At 35.3% G+C, this 22,450-nt stretch overlaps 1 protein-coding gene across 4 annotated transcripts in view; it reads left to right on the forward strand.

Moving 5' to 3' along the window:
* The first annotated feature begins 6,674 nt into the window (after positions 1-6,674).
* LOC306857192 (trafficking kinesin-binding protein 1-like) overlaps positions 6,675-22,450 on the forward strand; it is a 28,667-nt gene continuing 12,891 nt past the window's right edge. For 2 of the 4 annotated variants that reach the window (XM_079396990.1, XM_079396987.1), the window contains exon 1: positions 21,125-21,481. In XM_079396990.1, the coding sequence (XP_079253116.1) occupies positions 21,337-21,481 (145 nt within the window). In that variant the 5' untranslated portion in view covers positions 21,125-21,336. Of the gene's footprint in view, positions 6,847-12,703; positions 13,015-14,849; positions 15,045-21,113; positions 21,482-22,450 lie in introns of those variants that run through there. The other 2 variants (XM_079396988.1, XM_079396989.1) reach the window with 2 other exon arrangements.

The following is a 22,450-nucleotide window of genomic DNA, read 5'->3' on the forward strand; positions in this document are numbered from 1 at the left end:
GGCATATTCCCATGTAAGCGGCCACACCTTTGGCAGGTATTACGACATACAAGGCGCTGCGTCATGACTCATGTAATTCTCAGACAACGAAATATGATGATCTCTCTGTCTAATCACCTCTGAAACTACACACTCATCCAGTTTACTTAAAGAGCTTTTATTCTATGACACTTCTTAGGGTTCAACAAATTTCACATGCTAGACACTTCCCAAAAGTGAAATCAACATTTTTTTTAAATCTGAAGTTTATGTACTTGTAAGAGTTATTATGAATCTATAATATTGTATATTAGCACTTATATGTCCCCAAATATCTTAAAGATCTTCTAAAAGACTAAACAATTCTGACTTGCCAGTTTAGATCTTATTAGATATTTGTATTTTTGAATAGACAGAGTCACCACTCACTCGGTTCTCCCTAGTTCAACAAATCTGTCACGTTTTATGCATTTGGCTACGATTTAATTGCTGTGGAGTGAGTGATTCAGATTACTGTTTATGTCAATGTGCAAAACATCAGAGGAAAAGGAGGGAGAGTGAAAAGCGAGAAAGGGGTGGAGGAGGGAGCCGCTCCTTTGTCCTCAAAGAATGACAGATAATGGAAGAAGTCAAAATCACTTGGTCAAAATCAGGAAGTTTAGCAAAGCAGAAGATTAAAAGTTCATGTTGAATTAATGTAAATCACAGCTTCTGCTTTTTGACATATAACCAGCAACAAGATGTGCAGACAAAGAGCTCAAAGGACTACTGGTTCATTCCAGCAATCATGGGATCTATTCATGTTGATTTTGAAGAGGATATATAAAAACAATTAGATCTTCGTTGTGCATTAAGAATGTGTATTTTGAATAGCTCAAATAAAGTACGTAGAAAAAAACTAAATAAAATGCAACAAATGCAAAATCGCAGGTTTGTAGTCAATATTTCAGCCTTACAGTCTGAATGGGGGTCAGAGGTCAGCATTCCCGAGCTGCCTTTCATGCTTAGCTCAGGAAGCCAAAATAGCTGCAATGTGTGCAGCAGACACAGACATGTGTTTCTGCATCTACTGAATTCAGCCCAGGATCTCTGACATGCCCCAGTGAGAAAAACAATGCATGATAAATAGCCTCATTGTATTTGTATTGTATTGTATTTGTATTGAAGTTCTTTTATTAAAATTCAAAAGAACAGCATTCATTTAAATATATATATATATATTTTTGTAACAGTGTAAAAGTCTTGACAAACACTTTTGATCAGTTGAATGCATCCTTGCATCAAATCATACTGACCCTAAACTTTTGAGTGTAGGCCTTAACAAACTAAATAAATACTAAATAAAACTATAACAACAATCAAAACAGAGTTTTAGGATTCTTACTGCAGCATTGTAATGACCTGATACAATAACAATGCAATTTTGATGACATATGGACATGCTGCTTTGAAGAACATGCTCTTCCAAACCAGTGTAATGATGTGGATGAAAACAAGCAGTGTTGTAATAAATGCAATCTTTGCAGATCGAGACTCATAAAGCTGTATGGAGCCAAATGCAGAGCACAAGGGATTTAGATGGATGGCCAAAAGTGCACTTTTTGAATGCAAACAATACTGTGATGTTAGAAAGAGTATAATTTTGTCTTCAATCACCACATGAATGCAGTGTAATAGAGACTAACTTTTCAAAATGTTTAAACATCTCTGCTTACATGAGCGGAAATACTTAAATATATCTCAAATGGGAAAAGTGGTGACCCTCCAGGACTGGCAAACAATGTGTGATGTAAAGGTGTTATTTCTACCAGATGGATTTTGTGCCAAATCTCTAAAGAAATCAGTGTGATTTAGTCTTATTAAACACATTTTTGTGACTTGAATGAACTGGTTAATGTAGATGCTTTTACATCTACTATTTAATTTTATGTTTACTATTGAAATGTTGTTGTTGTATGCATTTGTCAATTTGATTTAATTTCTGTATTTTCTTAAATGGGTGCGTATAGAGTATTTACAGAGTGTTAACTTTTAGTTTTAGTTACTTTTTCTTATTTGTAAGTCGCTTTGGATAAAAGCGTCTGCTAAATGACTAAAAGTAAAAAGTAAGTAAGTAAAGATGCTACCACATAATTCAGAGGTTTATGACAATGTATGTTTTCATGTAGTGTATGTTTTATTAATAAAAAAATTACCATTCAATTGTGACTATAATAAAAGATACAAGATTTATACATGACTTTTCATTATACATCACTGTTCAAACATTTGTGATCTGTGCAATTTTTTGTTTTTGAAAAGTCTATAATATTCACAAAGGCTGCTATTATTTGATTAAATAATATTAAATACAGTAAAATTGTGAAATATAATTAAATAATATATTAAAATATATATATTTTTAATTAATGTTCCTGTTATAATCAGGCTGAATTTTCAGCAACCAGTCTCCACTGTCACATGATCCTTTAGAAATCATTCTAATACGATGATTTACTGCTCAAGAAACATTTCTTCTTTTTATTTTTAGGCTGAAAAGAGTTGTGCTACTTAATATATTTTTGGGGGAAGATAAGTTTTTTCCCCAACAAGATTTTATGATAAACAGAAAATTCAAAAGGACAGCATTCATTTAATTTAATTAATTTTCTTTTTTGTAACAGTGTAAAAGTCTTTACAGACACTTTTGATCAGTTGAATGCATCCTTGCTGAATAAAAGTATGACTTAAATAATACATAAATAAATAAATCAAATCATACTGACCCTAAACTTTTGAGTGTAGGCCATACAAACAAAAATAACTAAATAAATACTAAATAAAACTATAACATATACAACAACAATCAAAACAGAGTTTTAGGATTCTTACTGCAGCATTGTAATGACCTGATACAATCACAATGCAATTTTGATTGATAAAATGAATAATACTCCAAAGGAGTACAAACACTAAAGCATAGGTCATAAAGCATAAGCCAGGGTCATGGGATTTGATTCCCAGGAAATAGCAAACTGATAAATTGCATGTTCAGTACCTTCAGTCACTTTAGATCAAACGTCTGCCAAATGTATAAATATGTAGATTTACACAACAGTGTAGTGTAGGGTGAATACTTGTAGGATATATTTTACTTCTTTATGTCATTGAGATGAATGGTCAACATGCTTAGATTAAACTGCATTTGTTTTCATGTAGGCAACCTTTTAAGGAAGAAACTGGTGTAAAGTTTGCAATCCACTTAAATGGATCTCCTGACAGCACATCTGAGGTCCTGTATTTAGCTGAACAGCTGAGCATTCCTCAGTGATGGAGCGACCTCTGATGGAGCTCGAGCGCGTTCACGGCGGAACTTGACAGCCCGAGGCGCGGCCGACAAACTTCACACCAGGACAAAAGCCTGAGCTACACGCGAACAAAAGAGGACAAACAAAATAAAGTAAGTTTCACGCATTTATAAGTCAACTGTCAACGAAATGAACTGCTTGGCTGCTGATTCGTGAGGCGAGTGTTGGACAGAGGGGCGACTGTTCCCGTTGTTTGGCAGGGTGGGACTTTTCATCTCTACTCATGCATTTGATTACAGACATCTACATTGCTTTTGTTGTTTAGAACGGGTTTAGAAATGCTCAGACTAAATTATGTTTTTTTTTTTTTTTTACTTTTTCCCCATATACTGCACTTCGTCACTACCAAATAAGGTTTAGTAAACTCATGGAAAGCTTTGGCATAGAAAAAGTGTCTTCTGCTTTTTAATTGAATGTACATTTGGTGCTATCCGAAACGGCAGTTTTTTTAATGCTATATTGATTCAATGCCACAAGACCGAAACGGCAGTTTACAGTTGGATATATGCCGGTATCCACGTTTTCTACAGGTGCCGAGCCCTTACAAAAATAAGCCGACACACCCGGACTATAATTGCTAATGTATGCCTGATATGCTCGCGGGGACGTCATTATAACGTTTATTATCAAGATAATAAACTATTGCTCTCATAGTAGTATTGTTTAGAGAGAATAAGACATGACATCCCAGCTGACAAAAAATATATTCTTAGAACGTTTAGCTAACGTTCCCATTGAGTTATGATTTCTGAACGTTCCTTGTACGTTTAAAACAAGTTTTTAAAAAATGATTTAAAAGCGGGTTTGGGAACATTCCATTTGATCATTTTTCAAACATTATTAGAATGCTACTTTTGAATCTGAACATTCTGAAGCAAGTAATAATGAACATCCAACTAAACCATTTCATTAAAAAAAGCACTCCATGATCAATAAATAATGTTTTTGGTGAAATTATGAGAACATTATTAAAGGGATAGTTAACCCAAAAAGGAAAATTCTGTCATCTGTCGTTGGCCCAAACATTTGTGACTTTCTTTCTTCTGTAAAACACAGAAGAATACATTTTGAAGAATGTTGGTAACCAAAAAGTTGACGGCAGCCATTGACTCATAAAGATTAGGAACAATTTGAGGGTGAGTAGGCCTACATGATGACAGAATTTCCTTTTTTGGTTAACTATCCCTTTAAAGACCAGAGCCCGTATTCACAAAACATGTTATCTTATCACTAAGAGTTCTCCTAAATAGCAGTAAAAGTTTTTAGCTAAGAGTTTTCTCTTAAAACCTATTCACAAAGCTGCTGAGACACTTTTACTAAGGAATAGAGAGAAGTCTTAAACTAAGAGTAAGGGGTGGGGGGGTTGACCTCATTGCTATGGATCATGTCAGCATGCTTACTAATTATGCACACAGTGATTGGCTGATAGGAAAGGGGAGGGGTCACTGTCAGAGATTTATTCATAGAAATATTGTAGAGCAGGATATTATGTTGCCATATCCAAATAAAAGTTTAAAAAATAATGTTAACTGCCACATTAAAATAAAGATTTTAACATGCAAGCTAAGTGTCACTAATTAAACAAACATATGTTCAGCTAATTGTCAGTCTCTTACATGTATGCTTCTAGTAGTGGATGCATATAAACCGACTTTTAATTAACAGAGTAGAATAATCATGGCTGATAGTAAGACACACAAACGTAAAAGAAAACCAAACTGGACGCAAGAACATCTGTTACTTCTTGCCCAACTGGTTAATGAAAAGGATATAATCAAAAGAAAATTTGGAGTTGGGATGAACTCCAAACCTTAAAGGTGATACTATCCTAAAATAGCTGTTGCCGTCAATCTGCCTCAGAATATAAACATTTTAGAAACATTTGACGGTAATGAGCCTTTAAAATGGTAATAAGTGGGAAATTATGAACATGAATGTGGGCGAAATATTTTCACCTCCCATTAATTTGTAAGCTAATGGTTTTTAAATCCTTTTATGCAGTGTACTTTGCTTAAAATGGGCTTTACCCTGAGTTTAAGACAGGCTGCTGTGGATTTTCCCACTGAAATGAAAAACAGCGACAGACAGGTGTAGACACACCCAAAGAGATTCATTGACTGGGTTTGCATGCACAATAATAAACTGAAAGCAATTAAAACGTTGACATATTCTAATTATGTTTGAGTCATGTAAAACACCTTAATGCCACAAGCCAATATTCCAGTTATCTGCAAATTCGACACCATATATACATAATATTCACATTGCAAACACCTCTTTAAATCATGCACCACAGCAGTCTCATGATCTACAGTTTGTAATTTTGAATGAAAATTAAGTTGATTAAATTACTGTGCATGATTAGTTTTTTTTTTCCCAGGTTGTTATTGTTGCATACAGTATTTGTTGGAAATGAAGGGTTAATCAAAATATGGACTTTAATCAGAAAGCATGGACATTGTTCTCTGAATGGCCCCTGAATGGATTCCTTTTAGCTCTCCAAGCCTGTCTGCACCTGTTCTCTGATTTGCTGTGTGAGTGGTCAGTCCTGTTCTCCTCAATAAAGCCAGCAAATGCAAAACAGAGAGCTCTGTGGTTTGTGCATTTGCTCCTATTGTTGTGGAAGAGAAGGAACAGGGACATAAACGAAATGTTTCCAGGATGTTCTTAAAATAAGTATGTTGACTCAGAGGGCTCGTGAGGAAAATATGAACTGTGTTCCTGTTTTGAATCGACATTTTGAAAATAAAATATTAAAAAATATTGACATATGTGAGCTAACATGATATCATATAATAACTATTTTATAGTTAATATAAGCCAGTATAGGTTTGGTTCTGAATTGAACATTTATGAATGCAGTTTGTAATAGATATCTTGAACTTTATTATGGTAGGGGTTTAACTATGGAACTTCTGGCCATATAGATGTTTTAAAACCATAGTTAAATGGTTCCATAGTTAAACCCCTAGCATTATGCAAGTGTCAAACTGTGCCACATATGGCCGTATCATGATGTGTCACGCCTGGAAGTCACTGACATTTAAATCAATGACATGGTCATCACTGAGTACTATTATTAAATTAATGAAGCATAATGGGTTTAATAACCATCAAAACCATCACAAGTGTCCACAAACCATTCATGAGTGTAATTAGGTTCAATTAATCAGTAAATCTGACTGTTTCCTTAAAGTAATCAGAGGCATTTGATTAAACTGACCTGGCAGCAGTGAAACTGCTTTTAGCTGTATTAGCTGCAAAGTGCCGGCTCTCTTTATTCTCTCTCTATCCTGCTCCCACCCACTTCTCTTACTCCACCCTCCCTATCGCTCCGTTCAGAAAGTCATCTCGGTGCACAAGACAGTCGATAGAGTGAGCAGAACAAGACAGGGCAACCTTGAGCGGGTGTAAAGGACAGTTTGAAGAAGGACACAGGCTCCTGTGTGTGATCTGTCATCTGTGGCCCCAGGAGAGCGGCTCTGCTTTCGCCCGATGCAAAGATCATCTATCAGCTGCTGTAAGTAGCTCTAGACTTCTTTTATGTGTAGCTCTGTCCTGTGACCGGACCCTCGGTTGAACTTCAACCTGTTACTGTAGATGTTTATCGGATATGACACAAATGGACATGACATGTCTGTTTGGTGTCCAAGCATTGTTTGAGACACTGAAGGCAGGAAGTAAGTGTGCTGTTTTACTGATATCAGTCAACAGTGAAATGTGATATATCATCATTTGTTTACAGGCCATTTAGGCATTGTTTAGTTTTTGTGTTTCAATTACACAAGATCATGATTGTTTTATTAATAACACTACAAAAAAGACACTACAATTCACAGTGTAAGACTATACAATACTTGTAACATTACAACTACTTAAGCGGCTATATAAGGAGGACTATTTCAAATACCATATATCATACTATTTAGCTGTAGCTCTTCAGAGATTTGCACGTTGTCGTATCAAGGTATTGTGTAATGAAGTATGTTGAATAGTCAGTGGACTAGAAGTTTAGGCTATTTTCTTAATGGCATGGGTTCACCAAAAATGAAAATCAACCAAATCTGTTGTTCCAAACTTCATTGAAACTTCATCAAAACTACCACTTTATCTTCTGCAAAACACAAAAGGAAAATAGTGGTAACCAAACATTGGTGCCTAGTAATTTCAATGTTCACTTCTCAAAATATCTTGTTTTATGTTCCACAGAAAAAAGGGAGAAAAGCATGACATATTTTACTTTTTTGACAAGCTATCCCTTTGAGTCTTATTTAGTTAATGATTATAGTTAATAAGTCATGTTAAGTCCTGATCTCTGTCAGCTCGCTCATGACCTCCAACTAAAATGACTGGATATTTGGACAAATTTGGAGTCAAAGGGCATGAAAGTAGTCATCTAATGCTATGTGGTAAAATCTATCAGTGTAGTCCGCATTATGCAGTGTTCTTGTATTTGTTTTCATGTCGAATTTTGCACAGTATAGAAACATTATGTCATATAGATAAATCTTGAATAAGTGATGAACATTGAAGTTCTCTTGTGATTATACAAAATATATACCATTGAAAAGTTTGGGGCTAGTATGCTTTGAAAGGATGGATTAAATTGATCAAAAGTGACAGTAAAGATGTCTTTTGCATTGTTATAAAAGATTTCTAGTTCAAATAGATGCTGTTCTTAGTCAAAGAATCATGTAATCCTGTATCATGGTTTCTTTCCACACAAATATTAAGCAGCACAACTGTTTGTAACATTGATAATAACTATAAATGTTTCTTGAGCAGCAAATCAGCATATTAGAATGAAGGATCGTGTGACACTGAGACTGGAGTAAAGGCTGGCAAATTCAGCTTCGTCATCACAGGAATAAATTATATTTTAAAATATATTGCAAAAGAAAATAGTTATTTGGAGAAGTTGCTACAGTAACTTTATCCACTATAGCTCTGTTTATCCAAATTCACTAAAAGCAGAAGTTATTTGAATTTTTTATTTCTTTCTTTCTTGCTTGCTTGGCAACAGTGAAAGCAAAGCAGATCAGCTGATCACCTTTATAAATACTGATGTCATTTGATACATGAGCGTAACTTTGACCTCTTAAACAAAGATCCCTGCCCAGCTTACAGCACATATCATGTTTTCGCTTTCTTGCTACTGTATAATTTCAGTCTCATGTCATTATCATCATCTTTATGAAAAAAAAAAGTTTAGAGGTAGAACTTTGATGAGCCATAGCTTGTAATTTTTATTTGCATAGTTCAGGAAAGTGCATCAGTTCGGAATCAGCACATAGGAAGTTTTTTATTATTCATGTCCTCGGGTTAATGTGTAACATGCACGCAGTCCGCTCTTTGTGAGGTATGATTTACATTGAGGTAAAAACCCGAACAAACCACACGTGGGAGGAAAAGGGACAGGCTGGGCAGACAGAGGTGATGTTATATTCATGTCTCTGAGCCAGATGGACTTCAGAGCTGTGTGAAAAGTTTGGTTTCAAACAAATAAACCTTATTGTGATCATCAAATATCATTTTTGCGCTCACATTGTTCCTTGTATATTTAATTATCTACATTTTTTTTAAAGTCTCATTTGGCTCTCAAAAATATATCACATCAGAGTTTCTGCAGGTCTTAAAAAAGTCTTAATTTGCCTTAAAAAGGCCTTAAATTGGAACAGAATGTCTTAAATTCATGAAGTCATGGCATTGAATGTTGCATGCACTGCAACAAATGAATGCCTTCCTCAGTATTTTGTTTTCCATTGCAAATATCTAAACTTCCTTACGTAAAGATACATTTGCTTCAGATGAAAAATGAAGGTGAAGTCACAAAATTACATGTTTATGCTTAAAACAAGAGCAAACATCTGTCAGTGGGGTATGAAAATAGATTTTTGGAGCCCATTAGCAGATATCTGTCCTTGGTTTAATCATAAAATAACTTCATTTTAAACAATTTAATCAATCAAAAAGACTTCTTGTCTTCTCCAGTAAATGCATTTTCCTGAATCAAGAATCTTAGACATTTGCACTATAGAAATCAAGACAAATTCAAATTTTTTTTTTTTTTGTAAAATGAATTAAAAATGAATGGAAGTTGTATTTTCAAACACTGAGGTATTACGAATAACTAATTGGAAAAAGACTTACATGTTGACATAAATGTCCTAAATTTATCTTTAAACCTGCAAAGACTCTGTTTAACTATTTCTACTTTTCCATTTACAAAATACTAGCATACAGGTTTGGAACAACAGGTTTCCACAACAGTGCTATTATCAACTGCATATTGCATCATCAGTGATTTATTTATTGTATACTGAGCTCATAATCTTATTAATTCAGCTCTGAATTGGAGGCTGTTGTGCATTCATGATTTGTTTGTCCTTTTTATTCGGAGAGAGTGTGTGCAGTACTGCTCATAGGCAATGGGGATTGTTTGTACTGTCGGCACACATGATCAGATACAGCAGTGATCGGAGAAACTTATCTATCACTTGAGGGGAAGAGACAGAGGCTCTCCGTTAGATCTCTTTTAGAAACACCTGATATTTCTGCTGAGAGCCGACATCATTGGATTAAAAAATAAGACTGCACAAAATATTTGAAAAAGGTTGTGGATTATTAAGCAGAAGGTAATGGATGATTCCTTGTGCATTTTTAGTTTTCTGCATCTCTGCAGAATGAAAGTGGGCTAATAGTTCTTGACGGATGTATCTTTCAGTATCGTAATTTAATCTGATTTTGATTATGCATATGTTGGTCTGTCATGGTTTATTGCCGGCAATCAACCTACCTGATCTAGGTGATGCAAATTAGATGAAAACATTCTTGTAACTGCCAGTATTTTACCAAAATTGAGCTTGTAGTTCCTTGTTTTCCTTGATGCATTTCCTTCTGCTGATCGATGACTCATATTTTTTAGATATGTAAAAATTAAATGTGTTTTGACCGTCTTACAATATTGATATGCCAGGTTGGTTAATTTGTTGATATTTGACCTTTTTTGATTTTGGCATTAGAAGATGCTTGCTTAGTATATTGCCAGAAGCATTAGTTCTCCCATATGCCAGTTACAAAATCTATCAAAAGCCTGCATATTACACATGCAATTTTCAGATAGGTCTATTTGGACCTGCCTTAGCCGTCAACTTTTGCCATCTGGATAATTTTAAAGAGATTTATTTGGGTAAAACATTATTGTCAGGGCACTTAGGCTATAACAAAAGGTACCCAGAGTGGATATTGATTTTGAATAAATATTGTGGGTTTTGTCTTATTTGCGATCGTTAAATTGCTTTATCGAAATACTGGCATATTAGTTGGCTGCCACCTTGAGATACTGACATTAACATTGGCCATTGAAAATCTCTTTTCAGTCAACTAATATATTTCATGAAGGTGAGAGAGTAAAGGACAACTGCATTAACCTTGACATGCTTTATCAACTGTGCACAATGATGATTTTCCCATTGAACTGCATGTGTGTTCTTCAAACGGCTGATTTTCATTGAACAGTTTGTAGGAAAGTGGTTTGATTTTGATGGAAAGAAATGTTTTGTGACTTGTAGTTAAAGTGTGGTCTGTTGAATGAAGGAGAAAAAAGTGGATCAGGCTCAATTTCATGAAGAAATTGTCTTTGTAATTATTGTTTATCTTTGAACTAATTCTTTGTGACTTCCGTGATAATGTGTTCTTTGTGTTTGTTACAATGTGATTTATAACTACTGGATTAATAAGAGTGAGCATTTGACACTGTAGGGACATTTTAAACTTCATAAACTTTTACAACAAGTTATTGTATGCATATAGATGTCCGTGTGTACGTGTTTGCATGAGCCCATGCTCATGAAAGCCCACTGGTGGATGCATCATGTGACCAAGCCGTGACAGTCCTCAGGTCTCCTAGGAGACGACGGGTTCAGAGTGCATGTTGCATTCAGCCAAACACATGCTTTCTGAACATTGAACTTGCCCTCCTCTCGACTTAAGCCGTAATTCAAGTGTGTCTGTTAGTCTGATAGGCTGAAAAAAGACTTTCTTCATTCCGCCTGTCTCTCTCTCCTACTTTCTCTTGTTTTATCACTCTCTCTCTCTCTCTCTCTCTCTCTCTCTCTCTCTTCCTATTGGCCTCTCTCTTTCCCTGAGATGAGGAGAGCCATAGAAGCTATGTGAAAGGACACACGTAGGCACCTCCAGCAGGAGTTTGGTTGGCAGTGAGTCCGGTATTGTCTACAGTCACCTTGAGCTAGTCCACAGTCTCTGGCTGAAAGCAAGATTGACTTAAGACCTGGGTCAACATTTTAACACCAGTAACAAATACAGTGCTCAAATTTATTTTGGAATGCAAAGTTTGCATAAAGTGACGTATTTTTGTCAGCCAACCCGGAAGTTAGCATCACCCTGGTTCCCCAATAGGATTTTTCCATTGGATTTGCAGAAAATATGCTCTGTGACCAACAAAGGTTTACGTTTCTTACAAGCATAGAGGTAAAAAAGCGAAATCTAAAGCTATTATATAACAATTATTGTTGAATTATTGTTTCGTATCTCTGATAAATCTTATCAGCTGTAAGCTTGTTCAAATGAGGCTTATCTTTTTCCAGTGACTGTGAAAATTTGTGTTAGTCCAGTTCTGATTCATGATTTCTTTTTAGAGCAGTGTTTGTCAAATGTTTGTGTTATTTAACCATTTCTTTGCAGAAAAATGGCTGCTAAAAATGCTTGGTAATTTGACCACTTGTCGCACATTAAATTTTAAATTATTGTATATTAGAATTTTATTTATTTATTTATTTATTTTATTTCTGGAAGTACATTTTTCCGATTTTATTTTATTTCTAGAAGTAGGCCTATAGTATAAGCTATATGACAAAACAACAGTAACCAAAAGAGCATGAGCTTACCAAAGGATTGTTATGGTATAGTTATATTTTAGCATAATATTACTTTTTATTGTCGTAACACATCTTGTATCCAGATATCCTATTAAACATGTGATATATTCTCACCACAGGGTCTTTGCTTCCGAACAGGTCATGGCTCAAAAGTCATGCATGATTTTATATGCCACCAGCTAAATTATGGAGACGAGCATCACGACATTTAATACTGGATCTGATAGACATTTTCACTGGAAGACATTAAGCTGAAAGTAACACTGCTGTAGTTACGTGAGGGCCTATCTAGTTTCACATCAGTAGCACAATACAATCAATGGCCTGCTTTCAGTGAACACAGACTGTATCCTGAGCATCATTGTTCATACGTCTTTTAACTAGATACTGATAGGGGAGTACACAGAAAGCTCTTTCTTACTGTACATTCAGTTTGTTAATATCAGTGTGCATCACTCTCTTTCTTTCCGTCCTGGCTAGGTCAAATGAGGACGTGTGTCTGTCTGTTCTGCACCCATTCTCTGATCCAGCATCAGTCCGCTGAAGGCCTCAAGCATCCATCACCCTGAACCCCAGCAGGCCTGTCACACTGTCTCACTCCTCTGATTCTGCCTCTTCTCCTCCTGCGTGCCTCTCTCAGCCCTCCCTGGAGACCCCAGGGCACCTCATCCGCAATGGAGAGCAGGGAGAGGGATGCGGGACCCTCGCTCAGGAGATCTGCCTCACTCCTGGGAACCTGAGGGAGGATCCTCTGCCGGCACATGGCTTCCGTGATGTCTCTACTCTCACAGGTACAGAAAATGGTTTTGTTGGTGCGTGACTGTTCCTAGGATGTATCGATCTCAAAATATTGAGAACAGTAAGATTTTTGTTAAACAAAATTAGCGAGGATGCAGCAAATTGATTTAAAAGTGACAGTAAAGTCATTTAAAATGTTACAAAAAAATTCTATTTCAAATAAATGCTGCTCTTTTGAACTTAAAGATAAAGCAGGAAATTAATTAATTAATTTTTATCATTGATGATAAGAAATATTTCTTGAGCAGCAAATCAGAATGACTTCTGAAGGATCATGTGACACTGAAGAGTGGAAAAATAAATATATTTGAAATACATTTATTTCATGCTAAGTATACTACAAATACATTTACATATACTTAATAATACCCTGCAGATGTATTTTTGGTATACTAAAATTGTATTCTTAAAGTCTGCTAAATTGGAACAACTAATTTTGTGCTTAAAATTAATATTTTATTGTGTGGAAGTAGTGCTGAAGTCCAACTAAAGATAAACGCAAGTGTATCTGATTGTGCTAAAGTGAAACTATTGTAAGTGTACTTCGTGTACACGTTATATATCTTGCTTTTAAAGACTGATATTATTCAAAGATCAAACAATCCTCATCGATAGTGATATTAAAACACATTTTTGGCTTAATATTAAGAAATGTGCTTTGTGCACAAGTAGTACTCCAAATAAAGTTTAAATATAATCATTTTATCAGTTATTCTTGAGCTATTACCAGTAAATATGTTAATAGATTTAAACTATACTTAGTATGAAATAAACGTATTTTAAATATATCACTTTTTTACTAGAGAACCCCATACACTTAAAGGTGTGGTTCACCCAAACATACACTTTTTTATGATGAATGGATGCACCTTATTGGACTTCTATTGGACTACTGAGTATGAACACCCATTCACTGCCATTATAAAGCTTGGAAGAGAAGGGACATTTTTTCATTATAGCTCTTTCTAATATAACTTTTTATTTTTGGGTGAACTATCCCTTAAAACTGCAGTGTATATTAACTGGGACCAAAAATACTGGTAACCCAGTTTTTTTGTCCCAACTTTTTTGGAGTGTGTTGCAGCCATCAAAATCAAAATTTGTTCATATTTACAAAATACATTTACGTTGGTCAGTTAAAACTTTGGAAACTCTTTGTACTTTTGTCAATTAAATAAAAGTTAAAGAAAATGCACAAATCACAGATTCTTGATTTTATTGTATTTTACAAAATGTCCCAACTTCTCTGGAATTGGGGTTGTAGCTTTTATTGTATTTTAAACTGCCTAAATTTGCTAAGCGAGGGTAATACTACATTCTTCACATGTAGCCTTCAACATTTGTTCTTTATCACATGCAGTTCACTGATATGAGTTTGTTGTGTTACCTTCACAACAGAACAGAGAGCAGACAAAGGCAGGAAAGCTGGAACAAACCATGTTAGTACCTATATGTGTGCTGCTTTCTAATTATACTCCATCCTAAAAGCTCAGAGTGTGTGCTGTAGATTTATTAATAGCATTCAACTCTCAAATTTAATTTTTAAATCATTCTTTCGCAACTACCAGTAATTTAAACCTAACCGTTCTAATTAATAACTGACTGACTAATAACATAAATCTGGCTTTTTAACTCGAAAGACATCATATTGGAGCTGCTGCTGAATTAATGTTCACACTGTGAGATTTGAATTTCTCAGTCAGGGCACAGAGACATTATATGTGTATTTTTTATTACATCATGCAACTTGATAATTAGATACTTTCAGATCATGTGAATGGTGAATGGACAGTGAATGGTTCACTTTCTGTTTATCACACACACACAGACCTGTGCTCCAGTGTAGATCTGCCAGAGGTGGAGATCGTCAGCTTGCTTACAGAAGAATTGCCCAAATACACTCTGCGGGCGGACAATGTGTTTGGGTACGAGCATGACGACTGGCTGCACACACCTCTACTGCCACCAGAGGCCGCTCTTGGACTTACACAGGAGATGATCGATGAAACACTCAAGTACTTCTGTGAGTCCACACAGTTCTATTTTACTATATACTGCTTTGCCATTTCTGTCAAATCCAACCATTTTAAAACTTTGCAAAAGCTTGGGAGTGATATATATATACAGTGCCCTCCATAAGTATTGGATCAGTAAAGACAAAATTGCTCTGTTGGCTGTGGAGTCAAGACATTTGCAAATATGATTAAAAGATGAATATGAGACAAAACCACAGAATGTCACATTTTATTATTAGCCGTTTCAACACATATATGTTTTACCAAATAAAAAGAGCAGCACTTTTAGAGTTCATCCCACTCATTGATGTGAGCATAAGTATTGGGCCAGTTGAACATAAGGCAGATATAAAAGATTAAAAGCTATTATTTAGTTGCAGATCCCTTGCGGACAATCACAGCAGTGAGTCTGTGACCCATGGATATTTATTTAAAACATTTTCCCTGAACGTTTGAGTCAGAAAAGCTTGCAAGAGCACAATTGTAAAGGCAATAAGACCTATGAGTTTACATGTTTCGTGTGGTGACATTTAGCGTCACCGGCAACCTCTGTAGACTCATTTAGCCACTTGTTTGTGATTGCCTTTAAAAGGCAAGTAAAAGCTTTAAAAAAATAGCGAGTGAGGAATTACAGTTGTTTTTATGCTGTAGTATAAAACGTGAAAAGGTTTTTTAGCTGAAACATAACCACAGACCAGGAATTTAACAAAAAAACAATAATCTTCAGAACAATGGAGTCGGAGGTGCTAAAATGCTAACTTGGCCTACAAAAAATACACCGTACCTGCATCACTCTTTTAAAGCTGGTTATTTAATTTAGGAAGCAACATGTATCATATCAAATAAAAGTCTATATGAAAAAGTGGCAGTACAGGCTCGCGTGCCACTGTTGACCCTGCCAGAGAGCAATGCTGTAATCCCAGCCACTTCCCTTCCTCATGGAGCACAGATGTAAATGCCATCAAGAGGATTAGCTCCTCGCTGCTTAAGGATAATGAGACGTTCTGCTGTTCTCAGTGGCTTCTCTCTATGGCCTGGCAGACAGTCAGCCGCTCTGACGTTTACACCAGCACTGCAGTATCTATCTGTTGCTCAGATTGGATCTAGGTCACTGCAGTTTGGGAGTGTGCTTATGGATTCTCTAATAGGTGTTTCTTGAGATTTAAGGTGATTTGGTTCAAAAACATTTTTTGTTATGCTGGTTGAAAGTCTCTTCACAACCCAATGGCAATCACTCAGTTAAGTGGTCTAAATGTATTCATAGGTGTAGGTGTACAGGCAGGCAGGACCATAAAATGTTCGTCAAATCATATCCCTCTGTCCGAGGGCTAGGATAGGCTGTCCTACCTGCCTGTCATTATGGGCCTGTTTACACCTAGTCACTTCATGCGTTTTCTCTGATCGGATATCTATCTGATTTATTAAAACGTTTCCATTTACACTTGGCCACATCAATGTGTCTTTGCAAAACGTATATAAATCCGTTTTTCAATTCCCGTGCTATATGCAAATCTGTTCTGTAATTTATTTCATTACAGAACAGCGAGAAAACTATACAAACAACATATCACATTAAAAAGCATTAGAATTAGCCAAAGCTTAAAACATTATTTACGACTGAAGGCTGTATAGAAGGATTAAATTAAAGGTGTAGGGCAAACTTGTTGTATTAAATATAATGCTCACATTTTTCATGCGCTGACTTTATGATTTAAATAAAGAAATATTTCCAGCCCATAGACGATAATTAAAAATAAGTTTGATCATCTTAATCGAGTTATATTCTTCATGATTGCGTGTAACAATTGAATGCCATTATACTGCATTATACTATACTTTTTAATTTTAAATTCCAGGTCACATCGCCATATTATATATATTATAAAAATAATGAAAAAATAAACAAAATAATATTAAAAATAAAATTAAATCAGTGCGAGTATTCCTTTGGCCGCGTGCTCGTGCGGACGCAAGTATAAACTGGTGGTTAAACGTTTTATTTATTTATTTTTTGTACAATGCTGTAAAAAATCTAAAGCTGAGAGAACTTAAATGTTTAAGTCAACCAGCTTTAGCAGATTTTTGAGTTGTCTCAACTTGTTGTTTTAAGTTTATAGAACAAAAAGTTGAGAGAACTCAAAAATCTCCTAAAAAAAATAAGTCGAGACAACTCAAAAATCTGCTGAAGCTGGGTGCCTTAAATTTTTAAGTTTGCTCAACTGTTTTTTTTTTTTTTTTTTAACAGTGCGTGCATGTTCATGTGTTTTGGAGGAGGTGTGGATTTGGAGAATGATTATGCAGAGAGGGTGGGATCTTATGCTTTCAAATCTAGCTTGCTATTGCTAGCCTCTCAGAAATCGCCAGGATTGAAAAAAAAAGTCATTAAAGTTTGTTTCATGGCTGTGATTTTGTGGCAACATAAAACTATCAATGATTGACCACAAAAACCTGCAGGACTAAATAAAGGCAGTAACTTACAGTAGATATACACTACCGTTCAAAGAGTCAGTCATTTTTTTATTAATAAAATTGATATTTTATATAGAAATTAATACTTTAATTTGGCAAGGATGCATTAAACGGATCAAAAGTTACAGTCAAGACTTTTATAATGTTACAAAGTACGAAAATGCTATTCTTTTAAACTTTCTCATCCTGAAAAGGGTCCAGAAAAAGAAATCATCACGGTATCCACAAAAATCTGTTGTCGACATTGATAATAATAAATGTTTCATGAGCAGAAAATCAGCATATTAGAGTGATTTCTGAAAGATCATTTGGCTGAAGACTGGAGTAATGACACTGAAAATTCATCACATTGATATATTACCATTAAAAAGATATCTAATAGAAAATGTATTTTTAAAAATTGTAATAATATTTTACAATATTAGTGAGATTTTTGATCAGATAAATGCAGCCTCGGTGAGACTCCTTTCGAAAGCATATTAAAAAAATTTGACTGACCCTCAAACATTTGAACGGCAGTGTGATCAGCCAGGGTTTATTTAGCAGTTTTGAAGTGATGGAAAAAAGGAAACAGATCACTGTGTGACTCCTCTGATTGACTTACGGTGGTGCTAATTTAGTTCTAATCCGCTTGGCATGGAAGCATGTTCTCATACCTACACTGATCTCTTTACGTGGGCTGTAGCCCAAACACAGCTGTTATTTCTAGCCTACATATCTCAACATGTACACTTCTAGTATGTACTCCATCAGAGATTTAATTTGTATTATTTTTTTTTCTCACTCTGCCTAGCCTTTTTGAGCTCTCTTTGGAAGAATTCCCAGTGTTTTGTAGATCAGATTTTAGCACATCATGCCACATCGTGTGGCGACGTGACCTGGAATTTAAAATTAAAAATTTAGTTCAATATTTGATAGACCCTTCAGAATCTTTTTAAATGTCTATTTACTCATAAAACAAATAGGTTTTAATGTTAATTTATCCAATTAATAAAGAAAAGTGAAATGATTTACAGTGCTATTCAAAATAAAATGTGCTTTCAACACATGTACTAAATATTACATTTCAAAAAATGCTAAGTTTTAATTTTATACATAATCTACAGTGGTGTGAAAAAGTGTTGGCCCCTTCCTGATTTTTTTATTTTCTTGCATTTTTGTCACACTTTAATGTTTCAGATCATCAAACAAATTTAAATATTAATCAAAGATAACACAAGTAAACACAACATGCAGTTTTTGAATGAAGTTTTTTATTATGAAGGGAAAACAAAATCCAAACCCACATGGTCCTGTGTGAAAAAGTGCTTGCCCCGTAAACCTAATAACTGGTTGGGCCACCCTTAGCAGCAACAACTGCAATCAAGCGTTTGTGATAACTTGCAATGAGTCTGTTACAGCGCTGTGGAGGAACTTTGGCCCACTCATCTCGGCAGAATTGTTGTAATTCAGCCACATTGGAGGGTTTTCGAGCATGAACCGCCTTTTTAAGGTCATGACACAGCATCTCAATAGGATTCAGGTCAGGACTTTGACTAGGCCACTCCAAAGTCTTCATTTTGTTTTTCTTCAGTCATTCAGAGGTGGATTTGCTGGTGTGTTTTGGATCATTGTCCTGCTGCAGAAACCAAGTTCGCTTCAGCTTGAAGTCACGAACAGATGGCCGGACATTGTCCTTCAGGATATTTTGGTAGACAGCTGAATTCATGGTTCCATTTATCACAGCAAGTCTTCCAGGTCCTGAAGCAGCAAAACAGCCCCAGACCATCACACTACCACCACCATATTTTACTGTTGGTATGATGTTCTTTTTCTGAAATGCTGTGTTACTTTTACGCCAGATGTAATGGGACACACACCTTCCAAAAAGTTCAACTTTTGTCTCGTCAGTCCACAGAGTATTTTCACAAAAGTCTTGGGGATCATCAAGATGTTTTCTGGCAAAACTGAGACGAGCCTTTATGTTCTTTTTGCTCAGCAGCGGTTTTCGTCTTGGAACTCTGCCATGCAGGCCATTTTTGCCCAGTCTCTTTCTTATGGTGGAGTCATGAACACTGACCTTAACTGAGGCAAGTGAGGCCTGCAGTTCTTTAGATGTTGTTGTGGGGTCTTTTGTGACCTCTTGGATGAGTCGTCGCTGTGCTCTTGGGGTAATTTTGGTTGGCCGGCCACTCCTGGGAAGGGCAAACACTTTTTCACACAGGGCCATGTGGGTTTGGATTTTGTTTTCCCTTCATAAAAAAAAAACCTTAATTTAAAAACTGTTGTCTTTGATTAATATTTAAATTAGTTTGATGATCTGAAACATTAAATTGTGACAAACATGCAATAAAAAAAAAATAACCAGGAAGGGGGCCAACACTTTTTCACACCACTGTACATACAGTCTAACATATTCCCTCAAATGTTGTTATTGTTTATGAATAGGTTAATTCAGACAAAACACGATCCTAACATTATCTTACTTTGAGAAAAATGTCACTAAAACCATATTTTGCTAAACCAAGCATGTTAATTTAAAAAGACTAAGGTTCAGACAGATAGTTGTAGACTAGTAATGATGTACCCTCCTCCTTTATATATATATATATATATATATATATATATGTATGCAGTTATATCTATTTATTTACTATTACTATAGCATTTATTAATGTTTCAATTTTTTATTTTTTAAATGTTTTGTTTTTTTATTATATAAACTTTATATACATTATACTTTATATACATTCGTTTTAATTTTAGTTTATCGTGTCCTTTGCATTAGTTTTTTTTACTATTTCCATATTTATTTTTATTTCAATTTGAATATTTTAGTGCTTTAACGTAATCTTATTTCAGTTAGTTACTAAATAATTTTCGTTGAAGTTTTTTATCTAAAGTGAATATTTTATTTTATTTAAGCTTTATTACAATTACCAAAACCAATTTTAATAGTTTTAATTAACAATAATAACACAGATACTGACAACACTGCTATTTATATAGTAATATTTAAAGTTTTTATATTTCAAAAGTTTTATTTTATATTGTATAAAATGTTTTTATATTATATATAAAACAATTTTTTTCAGTTTGTATTTTAATTTTAGGTTTTCATATGTTTTTCTCATATTTTATTTCTAAAAAATATTTCTATATAGCTTTAATTTCATTTTAGTAATTTTAGTAATTCAGTTTAAACTTCAGTTAGTTGCCAAGGCAACATTTATTTATTTTTTCTTTCCATGAAATACTTATATTTGATTTTATTGCAGCTGCAATAAAAGCTTTAACAATAATAACACTGATGTGGTCCTGTGACCGTAGAAGTGTCTGTCTGTTGTGCTGCAGCAGTATTATGACATTAATCTGGAAGGTACCATATTGTGTTTGAATAGGGGGGGTGTTCCATCTGCACAATAACCCAAGCTGTTTCAAATCAAATCAGCAAAACTGACTCATAGATAGACTTGATCTAAACCCCCAAATGACTACAGTAGCATACACAAATCCCCTGGTCTTTCTTTTATCCCCCTAAATTTCCCTCAGCCGTCGTCCCCTCTCCTCCTCTCAGAGTTGATCTCCTCCTGTGGCTCAGAGCAGCCAGGTGAGTCTGAGCTGCCATCAGGCTTGAGCTGCAGTGACAGACACTCTCAGAAGACTCAGTAACAGCGTCAGCATGTGCAGTCTGGGAGCTTACAGCAGCATTAGTGAGCAGAAAGCCTAGGGGACAGCAGTGGTGACTGGCAGCAGACAGACGGTTCGTGTCATAAATCAGCTTGGCACAGTCTGTGGAGAGAGAGAGACTCGAGACAGACCGCATTGCAGGGCAGACACACATAGCACAGCATGAGTTCAGAAATGGAGGTGTGGAGCAGTTTGGGAATGGATGAGAGCGAAAGAGACAGCATCACCAGCCATGATGAAGACGATGAAGAACCAGAGGATGAAGACGAACCTGACACTGAGGGACTGTGCAGGGAGCTGGTGCAAGGTAACAGAGAAAGATAAGCAGACTAATGGTGTGAGAGAGAGAGGAGTTATTCGTAGAGAAAGAGCCACATGCTGTGAGGCAGGAGGAGAGAAAGTGTGAAGGTCTTTATTTGCTGAAGAGGGTCTTGGGCATGAACAGCATGTCAATAAATCCTCATTATCTTCTGCTGAAGAGGTTGCCGGTACTGTTTCACCTCCAACATGTGGTTACTGTCTCTTTGTATTTGCATCATTTGTTTTTTGTCATAATGATGGCTTTGACCTTGTTGAAGTGTATGTCTAAAATATGGAGTGTGTGTGTATACACACACACACACACACATATGTATTAGAACATTTAGAATGTATTATATATACATTACAAATATTTCTAATTATAAATATAATATATATAAATTTTTTAAAATATATATTTCATGTTAAAATTATTTATATATATATATATATATATATATATATATATGTATATATGTATATGTGTGTGTGTGTATATGTGTTTATATGTATTTAGATCTCCACAAGAGCTAAATCACTTTAATCTGTCCAGTCCCGTTATCCTGCCTGTGGAAGCTCAGTCCAGTTTCACAAAGTACAATCTACTGTCTTACTATCCTTAATGTCCTTAATAAGTTCTCTCGGTGACGTAAATCACAGCTGAACTGAACTCCTTTTGGGACAGGTGAGCAGATTTAGCAGCGGCTCTGTCACTGGCCAGGAATGAATGAAAGGACATATGCTGACACTAATCGTTGTGTACCACTTTGGTTTTGCTTCAGGATTCAGATTTGATGTTGGACATCAATAATACAATCGTTTACTGTGTTAGAAAATAAACTGAAATGACAGTTTCAGTTTCTGAATGTCTTGAATTTCAGTACTTCCATGTTCTTGGCAGCCAAAACACACTGTGGTTTGCGCAAACCATGATTGTCTTCATTCCAAGCGATCCTGTATTTAATTAAAGTCATTT

Source organism: Barbus barbus (assembly GCF_936440315.1).
Source record: "Barbus barbus genome assembly, chromosome: 37".
Taxonomy (NCBI): domain Eukaryota; kingdom Metazoa; phylum Chordata; class Actinopteri; order Cypriniformes; family Cyprinidae; genus Barbus; species Barbus barbus.